Source organism: Jatropha curcas, chromosome 1 (genome assembly GCF_041381405.1).
Source record: "Jatropha curcas cultivar XTBG-Jc1 chromosome 1, XTBG_Jcur_1.0, whole genome shotgun sequence".
NCBI classification, from domain to species: Eukaryota; Viridiplantae; Streptophyta; class Magnoliopsida; order Malpighiales; family Euphorbiaceae; genus Jatropha; species Jatropha curcas.
In genome coordinates this window covers 26,679,313-26,693,494 of record NC_143151.1, presented here as the reverse complement: position 1 = coordinate 26,693,494, position 14,182 = coordinate 26,679,313, and the positions used below count along the sequence as shown (strand labels likewise).

Below are 14,182 nucleotides of genomic sequence, written 5' to 3'. Positions count from 1 at the left end.
TCGCTAACAGAAATAAAGAATGGAAGCCTATCTTGGATTTTGCATTAGCCTCTGATTAACACTTGCTTCAGAAAGAGGTACTCTTTATTTAATCACTTTTAAGAGCAGGGGTTCATATTACTCAAAGAAAGGATAAGGCTATGTGTAAAGATTGTAAACTATACCAGGAGATGCTTTAACAGCTCTACATTGAATATCGGCTTTAGATGTAAAGAGTAAGAGTGGTATGAAAAGGGAGAAGATTTTAAGAGAACTATGAAATAGGGGTAAATATTGAAACTCATAAACCAAATAGCTTTTAAGGACAATCTGTTGAAGGAGAATGTATGGAACCTAGAAGCGAAAGCAGAAGACCTATGGAAAGAAATGGCAAAGTTACATTACGAAAGTGGCAAATGAAGTGCTTGATGTGTCTACAGGGTTATGGCCTTGATCACATGATTCCTAGTGGTAGATCATTTAAAGTTAAATGAAAATGGTAGAGAAAGAAACCGAAAGCATCAAACTAGGAGGCTTTTGATCCCAGAGGAGTTTTATATAACTGTTGGGCTACATAAGGACTCTACTTTGATCCCATACTTATTTATCCTAACAATGGATGAAATGAGCTAATCAGTAATATATAGAAGGAAACAAAATATATGCACTGTGAATTTTGCTTAAGAAATAAGTAGGAAAATGAGATTAGACTGGACAGGAGCCCAGATGCAATTAATTCACATACTTAGGATTTTTCTCCAAAAGGATCTAAAATATAAATGTTACTCATAGAATTAAGTAAGATGGATGAAATGGAGGAGTGCTACATAATATATAATAGGAAGATATCTAACAAGGTTAAAGGTAAATTCTACGGAAAAATGGGGAGACTAGATATGGTACGATTGGACATCAAGTGCCTAACATGTTCATAGAATGAATATTTTACATATGAGAATGCTACAATAGATATGTGATTACACAAAGTCGGACATAATTATAAATAACTACATTAGACAAAAGGTACAAGTCGCAGAAGTTGGAGATAAAATAAACTAATAATAACTACGACGATATGACCATATATTACATAAACTCACATGCCCTAGTTCATAAATGTGATACTTTGACGGTGAGTGATATTAAAAAGGAAAGAGGTAGATATAAAATCATATAGAAGAAAGTTGTCACGAACGATCTGTGGTCTTTGGATATTATTAAGGATTTAGTTTATTTTTTGGCTTATACTTTGCTTTATTCATTAATGTAGCAACTAATTTAAGAATTTCTCTTTTCAAAATTTTTTCCGTAAAAAGTATTTTCAAATTATTTTTCAATTTATACTTGGTTGTTTATTGCTGATATTTTGAATACATCAGATGTTGGAACTAAAAGATTGATATATTTGACCTCTATTACTTTAAAATTAAAGCTTAATTATTGTTGTTTTGGTTTGACATTACAAATTGAATTTGTTACAATTTCAAGACAAACTTCTAAAATTATCAAAAAAAAAAAAATGTTCCTTGGACCATTTTTATTAAATAAAAAGGTTTAATTAACTCATATAAGATTCTTCTTTGTATCGTTATGGTTAATTTCTTTTGATCATCATACACCTTTAAAATGATAAGTCATCAAATAGAAGTTCTCACTGCCCTGCAATCCAATGGTTAAATCAATAGTTGCCAAAATAAAAGACTAAGCAGAGGCATAATAAATTTTTCTTTTTTTAATGCAAAGGCAGGAAAAGCCCCAACGGAAGAACAGAACTTAAATCAGTCTTACAACACGTGGCCACTCCACTCCTTTGGAAATCCCGTTGCAAGAACTTCCATCACCTCAACAGAAACAGCAAGTTTAGCAAGGCAATCTCCTACCTGGTTGCCAAAAATAATCTCCCACACACGGATTTTTTACAAAGTCTCACTGTTCCTCCCAAATCATCTAGTTGAACTGAAAAACGACTCGATCCATTTAATTAAACATAATCAGATGGAATGGTATTACAAATGTTACAAACAAAAATGATACATTCTTTTTGGTTTATTGAAGGCTAAATGATCAAAATAATACTTTAAGCTACGTGTCAAGAATAGCATTATCAAAAAGTGACAAATATACTGATTTCAGGATATCATCGAGCAGTAGCCCGTCAATCCCAAAATTACCTTTCTCTTCTCTCAACCATTTAATGTAATTGACTGTCATGAACCGCGGCAGCCAATTTCTTTGATCTCTTACTGGAATGAATCTTGTAATACACATTCTTTGTTCTAATTGCCAACAGAACATCCAAACCCAATCCAACACCACATGCAATGGCCATGATAAGGAACACGAGCCTATAGCAATGGGCACCAACACAAGTGTTGCCGCCTCCTGCCGTTGGAGTAGCTTCAGCGTCGTACAGAAATCCGGCGAGTAGACCAGAGAAGAGAAACGAACCAAGTGGAAGATTGAGAATTAAAATGTTGTAAATTAAACCGTAATATTTTAGTCCAAACAATTCAGAGGCTGTTGGAACTGTGACGGCTAGACGAACTCCATAGCATATGCCAACAACAATTGAACCAATGTATAGCGAACCAGGCAGAGCTATTGCCATTAGAATGTACCCAACAGCCATTACTATTTGAGATGCTGCGTTCCAGAGAGGCCTTGGTGTTCCATTTTTCCTGCAAAAAAAAGGAAAATGGACGGGATTTTGAATTGAAAAGTCAGTAATTGAGTTGCAATTAAACTAAAATAATTTAGAAATGATAGAAAGTGATCCAGTAACTTCATCTTTTGTTTCAGATTGAAGTTGAATTCGCTCTTTTGAAAAAACACAATTTTAAACTTTGAACCGAAAAAACAAATTGAGAACACTATTTCGCGTTTTTGCACTTTTACAATTAAAATGTGTGATGAACATATTAAGAACAAACTTTAATATGCTCAAATTAATTAATTTTTTAATTTCTTAACAATGTTTTTTTTTTTAAATAATAGCTGAAGCAGTAATGATATGTAAGATGGTGATGTTAAATAAGATTCACATTGTTGGGATTCTAACTGATCCCGAGTGGGGCCCGCGGAAAAATACCGGTGGTAAAAATAAAATAAAATTACTATTACCACATATACCTCCAATAATTAAATATTGGATATTGACGAATCCACCAGAAATAATAACCACGATAAAAAATTAAATAATTATCGTAAATGCCAGATGAAAAATAAGAACACCCAGATTTACGTGGTTCACCCTTCAACTGTTATGGGCTACGTCCACGGGATAAAAAACTCCGAATAATTCTTCTACTAAAAATAGTAGGTACAAAAGAGATTATAAAAAATAGTGGCCCACAAAGTGTTTTCCAAAAACACCCCAAAAATTACAATCCTCACTATTTTCTCTCTTTCCCAATTTTAGGACACTCTTCCTAAAATATATTCTCTCCAACAGATTTATTAATCTGTGAGCTCTCTCTACTTCTTCTCATATAAAACTGAAGCAAAACACCTCAATTTATAGGAAAAATTGAACGCATATTTGTCTATAATCTCGGTGCAATTTGCACATTATTCAGTAATGGTTGTTCAACAACCTTGACTTTTTCTTTGTTTGTTAGGCAGTCTCTCTTTGACTGCCAAAACAAAAAAAAACGTGTTATTATTTTTTTTCTTTTCAAACTTGTGCGGGTCCCACATGTAAGAGGGACCCCACAACAATTCTCCCCCTCCTGACTACATGGTGAGACTCTCCATCCCTGCTGCTTTGACACATAGCTCGAACTTCTCCTTCGGAACGACCTTTGTTAATATATCTGCAGCATTTCTGTCTATGTGGATCTTTCGCAACTGAAACTGCTTCTCTTCAATGGCAAGTCTGAGCCAATGATATCTTACATCAATGTGCTTCGTCCGTGCATGATACATAGTATTTTTGCTCAAGTCTAATGCACTTTGACTATCACAATAAACTATATATTCTTCCTGCTGCACACCCAATTCTTGAAAGAATCGTTTTAACCAAAACATTTCCTTTCCTGCTTCCGTTGCTGCAACGTACTCTGCTTCAGTTGTTGATAATGAAACACATTTCTGTAATCTTGACTGCCATGAAATAGCTCCCCCTGTGAATGTAAATAGGTATCCTGATGTAGATTTTCTTTCATCAAGATCACCGGCCATATCTGCATCTGTGTAACCAACAAGTGCAGCCTTTTCACCTCCAAAAGTTAAACATAACTTTGAAGTTCCTCTTAGGTATCTGAAAATCCACTTTACTGCTTCCCAATGTGTCTTTTGGGGATTTGACAGAAATCGGCTCACAACGCCTACTGCATGAGCGATATCTGGTCTCGTACACACCATTGCGTACATTAAACTTCCGACCGCTGAAGAATATGGAACATTTGACATATCTCCTTTTTCTTTCTCTGTTGATGAGTAGGATTTCTTACTCAAATTGAAGTGAGCGGCAAGCGGAGTGCTAACTGGTTTAGCATTCTTCATATTGAACCTCTCTTGAACTCGTTCAATATATTTTTCCTGCGATAACCATAACCTGCAGGACTTTCTGTCTCGAATAATCTCCATTCCGAGAATTTGCCTTGCCGATCCCAAATCCTTCATGTCAAATGCTTTTGACAAATCACTCTTTAACTTGCTAATCATATGTGCATCTGATCCAACAATTAGCATATCATCAACATATAAGAGAAGGATGATAAATTTACCATCAGGGAATTTTTGAACATATACACAAGGATCTGCATCTGTCCTTTTGGAGCCTTGATTCACCATGAAAGAATCAAACTTTTTATATCATTGTCGCGGTGCTTGTTTCAACCCGTATAAGCTCTTCTTCAAGCGACAAACCATATCCTCTTTTCCCTTGACCTTGAAACCTTCTGGTTGTTCCATATAAATTTCTTCCTCTAGATCCCCATGCAAGAATGCGGTCTTTACATCAAGCTGCTTCAACTCAAGATTCAAATTGGCTACTAAATATAGTACAACTCGAATAGAACTCATTTTCACAACTGGTGAAAAAATCTCATCAAAGTCGATACCTTTCTTTTGAGTAAAGCCTTTGACGACCAATCGAGCTTTGTAACTCACTAGGTTGCCATCATCTTTCTTTAGTTTGTACACCCATTTGTTCTTGAGTGTTCTCTTCCCTTTTGGAATTTTCACCAGCTCATACGTGTCATTCTTTTTCAAAGAATTCATCTCTTCTTGCATGGACTTTCTCCAGCAATCTCTATCTTTGCAAGATTGCACATCTTGGAAGCTCTCTGGCTCCCCCTCATCAGAGATTAAAATATAATCAGAACTAGGGTACCTTGTAGATGGTTGGCGTTCTCTGGTTGACCTTCTTAACTGAGGTTCAACTCCTTCTAGTGTAATGGGGTTCTCTGGCTCCCCCTGCTCAACACCCTCTGCATCACTGTTATCATCTATAATTATCTCTTGATCCCCTACGACTGGCTCTTCTTCTTCTTCTTGTTCTGATTATGGCATTCCTCCTCCTGTGGCATCTTCTGTAGGAATGCTTCCTGGTGTAATATCAATAACACCATCACTTGTGGATTCTTCACAAGTTATATCTGCCACGATCTCATTCTCGTGGAATACTACGTCTCGACTCCGGACAACTTTCTTTTTCACTGGGTCCCACAACCTATAGCTAAACTCTTCATCTCCATAACCAACAAAAGTACAAGGAACTGACTTGTCATCAAGTTTTGATCTCTGCTCTTTCGGAACATGCATGAATGCCTTGCAGCCAAATACCCTCAGGTGAGAGTATGAAATATTTCTACCTGTCCATACCTTCTCCGGGATATCAAAATCCAATGGTGCTGAAGGTAGTCGGTTGATTAGGTAAACAGCAGTATTGACAGCTTCTCCCCAAAATGGCTTAGGTAAGTTGGCCATTTTGAGCATGGATCTGACTTTCTTAATAATGGTGCGATTCATCCGTTCAGCACCGCCGTTGTGTTGAGGCGTACCAGGAACTGTCTTTTCATGCTTGATACCGTGCTGACTACAATAATCTCTAACTCCTTAGAGATATATTCACCACCATTATCCGTGCACAAACACTTCAAGGCCACTCCAGTCTCCCTTTCCACCATAGCATGGAATTGCTGAAAGTGCTTGAATACTTAATCTTTTGTGCGCAACAAATATATCCATGTTTTCCGTGAGAAATCATCAATGAAGGTAAGAAAATACCTACTTCCTCCAAGTGATTCTACCTCCATGGGACCACATACATCAGAGTGTACCAACTCCAACTTGTTGTCTCTCCTTCTAGAGCTTTTTAAAAAAGAGACCCGATGTTGCTTTCCAAACAAACAATAATCACAATAATCACAAGGGTTTATTTTACCTTTGACTAATGGTATGAGGGACTTCTTAGCCAACATATTCAACCCTTTCTCACTAACGTACGCCAGCTGCCTATGCCACAAATTTGGTGAAGCATCATCTTCAACTGTATTTAGTTGACCTGCACAAATTATTGCGCGCGCTTTATACAGCAAGCAACATAATTTTCCTCTCGCCACCACCAAAGATCCTTTGGTGAGTTTCCAATTACCGCCACCTATATGATAGTGATAGCCTTCCTTGTCCAGTACACTCACAGACAAGAGGTTCAACCGAAGATCAGGAATATGTCACACATTTTTAAGTGTTAATGTGCACCCAACACTTGACTTTATGCAGATATCACCGATTCCCACTACTTGCGAGACACTATTATTTCCCATTTTAATAGTGCCAAACTCTCCTGCTTTATAAGTGGAAAAATATTCTCTTTTTGGAACACAGTGGTATGAAGCACCGGAGTCTACTATCCACTCGGTATCTGCATCTCCAACATCACAACCATCTGCATCATGAGTGACTAAAGTCACCTCACCATCTTCTCCTGAGACTGTAGCAGATGTATTTCTGTCATTCTCTTGTCTTCGGTCTGCATTATCCTGTTTGAGTAAACGACAATTTCTTTTGAGACGACCCTCCTTACCGCAATGGTAACATTTTCTCATCTCTCTGGACTTGGATCTACCACTTGACTTTACATGCCTTGGACTTCTACTCTTGCTCCGACCCCTATTCTCTATGACAAGGGCTTGTAAACTGGTACTGGCAACATCTCTTCTTCGTAGTTCTTCATTAAGTAGTCTATTCTTTACCATAGACATCGTTACCACACCATTTGGAGCTGAGTTACTCAATGATACCACAAGAATATCCCAGCTATCCGGTAGAGATCCCAACAGTAGGCATGCTTGCATCTCATCTTCTAAGGACATACCGCTAACTGCTAACTCAGTTACGAGTCCTTCAAAATCGTTCAGGTGTTGTGTAATTGATCGTCCCTCTGACAGCTTCAAGTTCATGACTTTACGCATCATGAAAACTTTTCCTTGAGCATTTGTAGCCTCGTACATATTCTCCAATTTCTTCCAGAGAACTTGGGGATCTTTTCCATTTCTCACATGGTTGTACAGGCTAGCATCTATCCATTGACGTATTGTACCCAATGTCTGCTTTTTTAATTTCTCCCACTGCCTTTCTTTCATATCTTCCGGCTTTACACTGTCACCTTCAATTGGATCGTACAGATATTTGTAATTGAGGTAGTCTTCCATTCTGGATTTCCACATTGAATAATTCGAATCTGTCAATTTGATCATTGCCCCGTCATTAGCCATGTTGAATTCTGAATCTGACAAAATTTCACTATTCACGAAATTCACTATTCTAATCTGACAAAATTTCACTATTCACGAAATTCACTATTCACGTGAATAGTAACTTTGACAGAATTTACCAACCTAAGGCTCTGATACCAATTGTTGGGATTCTAACTGATCCCGAGTGGGGCCCACGGAAAAATACCGGTGGTAAAAATAAAATAAAATTACTATTACCACATATACCTCCGATAATTAAATATTGGATATTGACGATCGAATCCACCAGAAATAATAACCACGATAAAAAATTAAATAATTATCGTAAATGCAGATAAAAAATAAAAACACCCAAATTTACGTGGTTCACCCTTCAACTGTTATGGGCTACGTCAACGGGACAAAAAACTCCAAATAATTCTTCTACTAAAAATAGTAGGTACAAAAGAAATTACAAAAAACAGTGGCACACAAAGTGTTTCCCAAAAATTACAATCCTCACTATTTTCTCTCTTTCCCAATTTTAGGACCCTCTTCCTAAAATATATTCTCTCCAACAGATTTATTAATCTGTGAGCTCTCTCTACTTCTTCTTATATAAAACTGAAGCAAAACACCTCAATTTATAAGAAAAATTGAACGCATCTTTGCCTATAATCTCCGTGCAATTTGCACATTATTCAATAATGGTTGTTCAACAACCTTGACTTTTTCTTTGTTTGTTAAGCAGTCTCTCTTTGACTGCCAAAACAAATAAAACGTGTTATTATTTTTTTTCTTTTCAAACTTGTGCGGGTCCCACATGTAGAGGGACCCGCAACACACATATGGGCAAGGTCTCTCAGATATGGCATAGCACCATAATAAGAAATTAAGCGTGGACTAGCTACGATCCAAAAAACAAAATAAGGAAAATGCCCATTTACTTCATTCTTTGACTGCTCTGCTCCCCCCCAAAAAAAGAGAGACTGAATCTTATCTTACTATTTCAGAAAATCACTTGGGTTCTTAAATTAGCTATGGTCATTCATCAATTTCCACTTATTCAAAAAAGAAAATGCTAAAATCAATTGACTAATCAAAAACCAAGAAATCAAATAATTGCACAAAAAAGAAAAATTTTTTATATTCAAACAACTATCTTACGACTTCAATATTATAACCAGTAAGATATAACCCCCTAGTGTGAAAGGAAACATTTACTTTTTTTCGAACATTACTATTATTCAGTAAAATACACTGCTCCTGTCAGCATGTAGAACAAGGTAACCCAGCGTGCCAGGGAAGGCAATACAAGTGAACACAATTCTTTTTCTTTTTTTTTTTTTTTCCTGTTCGGAGGTCCAATGGGCATGACACTTTGAGGTGACCATCCTTTAACTTGTTTGTCAAGTTAGTAAAAACTCTCGTAATTAAAAATTTGTTATATCAGTGAGAATACCGATCAGATTATACTTAATCAAGTGAACACAATTCTAATTACTCCTATAAGCATTTTCTTCTTGTCAACCAGCTCATTTAAACCATTAAGTTATTTTGAAGGGTGAATATATAAATTTACTCTTGATTTTTGTTATTTTAATTTTTTAGCACCCTCAATTTTTACTTAAACACTACAATTTAAAAATTTAGATAAATTAAACACTCATTAAAAAGTTAAAATTTATAAAAATTATGGTTCCATGGTTATGCTAATTACATATTATTATTGATTCTAGTGTTGAAAAGTTTATAATAATATCAAAATTTATAAATTTAAGTGTACAGTATATCATTCGTAAAATTTAGAATGCCACAAAGTTAAAATTTTCAAATTTGAGAGTGAATTTATATTTTCACCTGTAATTTCACTATGCCAGCAAGTTACCAAAGACCAACTGTCCAAACCATATGTATGTCTCTATTTTTTTAGAGAGAGGAATCCAGCATCTAGGTCAACCGATGACCTGATCACCATGTGACATGTAATCTAGAAATCCCATCCAGCAAATGTATAAATTCATCCTTAATATTCACAAAAATACTTATGGTATTTTTAATTTTAATTTGATCTATTAAATATTTTAGCTTATAGAATTATTCTATTAAATATTTTAATTATGAAATTAAATTGATTATATACTTATTATATAATTTAAAAATTATGTTCTAAAAATTATTAAATCAATATTTTGTATATAGAAGCTAAAAAAAAATATAAGTCATTTAAGATTTTTGCACAAAAATTAAAGAAACAATTAATTTTTCTAAGTTATAACAAACTCAAGGGTAATCTGACTAAATTATCATTTATTACAAAACCAATAATTACTTGTGAAAGTATTTATTTATTGAAAAAATATCATTTATTACTTTTTAAAATACATAAAACGACTTACATTTTAAGATAAAATAATCATACAAAATAATTTACATTTTGAGACAAAAATGTCCAAAATAACTTATATTCTGGGACAAAAGGAGTAGTAACTAATATTATTTGAACAGTAAATTTTACCCACAGCTTTCCCAATATGTCCCTCATATTAATATTGCCTATCCCTTAAAAATAAAGAATCAAATGCTTCCTAAAAAAAGAATCAAATTAAAAAGATAACAAAACTATATTAAACAGGTATTAGATAATTAAACATTAATTATATTTTTAAAAAGCAAAGTGATCTGTAATGTAGAATAAATCACAAAAGGGATATAAAACAATTTAATACCCTTTTGTGGAAAAGAGATATACTCTCGGAAAGAACAAGTCCTAACGGGAATTCTAACTCCCAACCACCGTATGGAATGTTAGCTAGAAAATTTTATGCGTTTAGTCTAAATAATAAATGGCAATTAAGACGTTTAATTACAGTTATGCTGTCAACTTTACTTTAAAGAAGAATTTATTGGAAAAGTATTTATTGGAAAAGAAAATTCTACTTTGGAAAAGGATTTATTGGAAAAGTAAATTTACTTTTCTTTAGTCACGACAAAAATCTTCCAAACGCCAACTGATTTTCTTTAGACTTGTAAATTTGATCTAAAAGCAAACAGAAAGAAAAAGAAAACACCAACCCCACTTCAAACCATGACGTCAAAATCTTAAGAAAGGCATACTAATTTTTATTTCTTTAATCTTGTACGGAATCGAAAGCCACCCCATTTTGTCAATAAAAAATTTGACATAAATAGCGTAATTAATTGTAATTATTAAAAATAATATTTTCTATTTCTTTAAATTTAACGGTTTTTGATTTTTTTTTCCATTTAGATGATATTTTTAAAATATTAATTATTTTATTTTTACTTTACACTTAGTTAAATATTTCAATTAAATAAATATTAAATAATTTAATATATTTTAGTTCTTCTGAAGGGAAATTTAACGAAAAGAATTAATAACCTACTAAAATTTAATTAATTAAGCAGTAATTGAACTTACTTGATGAAGTACTCAGAGACAGTACCAGAAGCAATCCTTCCAAAAAATCCCCAAATGCTTGTAAGCGAGACAAATATTGAAACGTCGGCGTATCCAAGAGCTAATCCTATCTGTCCCATATTGTTTATCACCGCCAAACCTGTACCCACACCGCAAAGAAACGACACGAACAAAATCCAGAAATCCACGGTTCCTAGCGCCTCAAAAATCGTGTGCTCTTCACCAATAACCGGTTTCTGCTTTATCTCCGGCACTTCCTCCACCGGTGGTTGACTTACCACTTCCGCCGCCTCCACCTCAGGATCCTCCTCTGGTTTTTGTTGAATCTCACCCTCAGTTTCTCCATCCAAAAACGGTTCTTCAATGTCGGTCGGTTTATTCTTCAAACGGTTTAGGTTCCAACTTTTTATGAAAGAGTAAACCGGAACTGCTAATGGAGAAGCTAGAAGAAATAGTAACATGATAGCAAACCCCAACGATAAACCTCTGCTGGGATTTGCAATAAATCCATATATTAACAGATAAACAGCGACAACCATAGCTACGAAGTTAAAAATTGAGAAATATTTGAACTCTTCTTTCTCTTCTTCGACGGTGGCTGCTGGCGGAATTTCACGCAGGAAGAGGACAGCGGTGAGACAGACGGCTAATGGTACGATAGAAAGCATGAGGAGAAAGCTAGCAGGGTCATCGGAAAACAGAGCAGAACAAAGGTCAGTGAAAATAGCCGTACTTAATCCCACGTAACCTTTTAAGATACCGGAAACAGGGCCTCTGTTTCGCCGGAAATTGCGGATGCAAGTTACTAAAACCGCCGTGTTCATCCATGTTGTACTGTTGCCTCCCAAGCAGAGGAATACACACATCTACAACAAAAAAAAAAAAAAAAAAAAAAAAAAAAAAAAAAAACAAACTAACAATGTCAACACAATGACTGTGATATAAATAATGAAGAAATTGGGTTTGAAAATAATTACCTGCCAGTAAGGAAGAGGTTGAATCCGCCGGCTAACTACAAGCCATTGAGCGCCATAACCAACAAGTCCTTCAAAAGAACCGATAAGAAGAATGACCGGAGTAGACAAACGGTCAGAGGCAAGACCCGCAAGCAGACCAAAGGCTTTACCAACATCTTTAGCGACTGATAAATTGTTGAGTTGGAGTTGGTTCAAGTTCATAAGAGTTTTAAGAGCATCTGAATAGTTAGAGAAAGTGTAATTGTTGCCTGAAATGGCTTGGACCCAAACGGCGGTGACAAAACCAAGCCATTTTGCAGCAGCGAAAGAATTGGAAAAGGTTCGATTGGAAGAAATGCCCATAATGAATGAATCTATCAACCAATCTATTGAAAGTAATGGAATGGAAGGTATGGCATGGTTTGATGCACTTATATAATATAGATTTTTTTTTTTTAATTAAGGTTTTATTACGGTTGCTTGGGCCGCGACACGTACGATTGTAAGCTTGCACTTTTTTATTTTAATTTTAATTTTTTTAATATGTTGTGATGGGTTTAAGTTGACGTGAATGGTTTTTCCAGCGGTGGCTTTTCAGTAATATGCAATAGTCGAAATTGTGGAATCGTGAATCGTGAACCGTTGTTTTGTGTGTATTTACGGTTACGTTATGTTCTGGAATGGGATGGGATGCACGCCATACCTGCATAACGTGTACTAGATTTTGCAGAATTAGAGTCGAACACTATAATTCAGTTATAATGTAGTATTTCTTTTCCTTATTTTAATAAAATAAATTTTCATCTTTTAATTTCAAAGTCCAAATTTTAATAAAAATATTTTTTATTTTTTAATTTCAAAGTACAAACGTGAGATTGAATTGATGTTTGATAATATTTAATATTTAAAATTAAAACTTTGTTGTTTATTGTTTTTAAATAATTTCATACTTCTTATCTATATATCATCTTAAACAGTTTAATTAAATTAACTTTTATTTGTAATTATAACTCATAAAATGTAAATTAAACTTTGCCGTTAATATAAGAATAAGAAGTATACTTAAAAAAAAAAAAAAAAAAAAAGAGTCAGCAATATCGAACAGTATTTCACAACAACTTTTTGAATTTTTGCATTAAATGTTTTTTTTTTAATATTTAGTAACATAGCATTTGAATCGACTTTCAGATATTAAGATAATATTTTATAAAAAATTAACTCATATCATATTTAATTTATAGTGTTTCATGAAAAAATTATTTAAATAGTTAACAATTAAATAATACTAAAACGGTTAATATTGTCGAACATACACTTGAAAAACTTTACAATTTCAAATTTAATACACGGAGGTTATTTATTTATATTATTGATTATTTCACATCGTTTCATAAGTTTTATCTAGATTGATATTGAAGAAGGTGCATTGGATAACTTGATGCGTTATTCATTATTTATTTTTATAATATTTTTTATATATTTTATCGTGTTTATTTTTAATAGATAATAAGTACTCTATTTATTCCAAAATATAAGTCATTTAAGATTTTTGTACAAAAATTAAGAAAACAATTAATTCTCCTAGATTATAACAAATTCAAGGGTAATTGACGAAATTATCGTTTATCTCAAAATCAATAATTGCTTATGAAGCATTTATCATATTTAGTACAAACAAGTGCAACATTGTAAAAACATCGTTTTTTATTTCTTGAAATATACAAAATGACTTATATTTTGGGAAAATAACATATAAAAAATGATTTGTATTTTGGAATAGAGAGAGTATTTTCTATGTACTTTAATAACAACATTTTATCTTTTTCAAGAATTAAGAAAACGATTAGAACACATTAATTTTCTAAAAATACATATAGAAGGCCTAAATTGCCTTATTAAAATGAAAAATTTTCCATTTAACTTTACTACAAAAAGAATACTAATTTTATCTCATATTAAAGCACCACCATTGGATTAATACTTTCATTTTATTTTGTCATGCCTTGATACAGTGAAAAACTTTTAGTTATGAGTGTAGTCAAAATTTTAATTTAACTACAAGTAAAATAATGATAGAGAAAAATAAATGTAACATAGAAATAAAGAATAAGGCTCAATTTGCC

The 14,182-nt window shown here is 33.7% G+C and overlaps 1 protein-coding gene across 4 annotated transcripts; it reads right to left on the bottom strand.

The window, feature by feature from the left end:
- Positions 1–1,930: 1,930 nt before the first annotated feature.
- On the bottom strand, positions 1,931–12,478 carry LOC105641760 (protein NUCLEAR FUSION DEFECTIVE 4). 4 transcript variants are annotated; one of them, XM_012226357.4, is made up of 3 exons: positions 12,081–12,478; positions 11,104–11,969; positions 1,931–2,657 (listed from the first exon to the last, which is right to left on the bottom strand). In XM_012226357.4, exons 1-3 carry the CDS (start codon positions 12,420–12,422, stop codon positions 2,171–2,173), a joined length of 1,695 nt encoding a protein of 564 aa, XP_012081747.1. In that variant the 5' UTR covers positions 12,423–12,478; the 3' UTR covers positions 1,931–2,170. The 4 variants fall into 4 exon arrangements, with proteins under 4 accessions (XP_012081747.1, XP_089577014.1, XP_089577015.1 ...); XM_089720888.1 differs by lacking the exon at positions 1,931–2,657 and adding an exon at positions 3,258–7,666; XM_089720889.1 differs by lacking the exon at positions 1,931–2,657 and adding an exon at positions 7,707–8,423.
- Between the last annotated feature and the right edge of the window lie 1,704 nt (positions 12,479–14,182).

Bases quoted from the DNA above. Each gene is read 5' to 3' on its own strand.
- LOC105641760 (XM_012226357.4), bottom strand. From the start codon at position 12,422: ATGGGCATTTCTTCCAATCGAACCTTTTCCAATTCTTTCGCTGCTGCA. The intron at 11,970-12,080 runs GTAATTATTTTC...TTTTTGTTGTAG, and splicing joins AACCTCTTCCTTACTGGCAG to ATGTGTGTATTCCTCTGCTT. The intron at 2,658-11,103 runs GTAAGTTCAATT...TTTTTTTTGCAG, and splicing joins GTCTCTGAGTACTTCATCAA to GAAAAATGGAACACCAAGGC.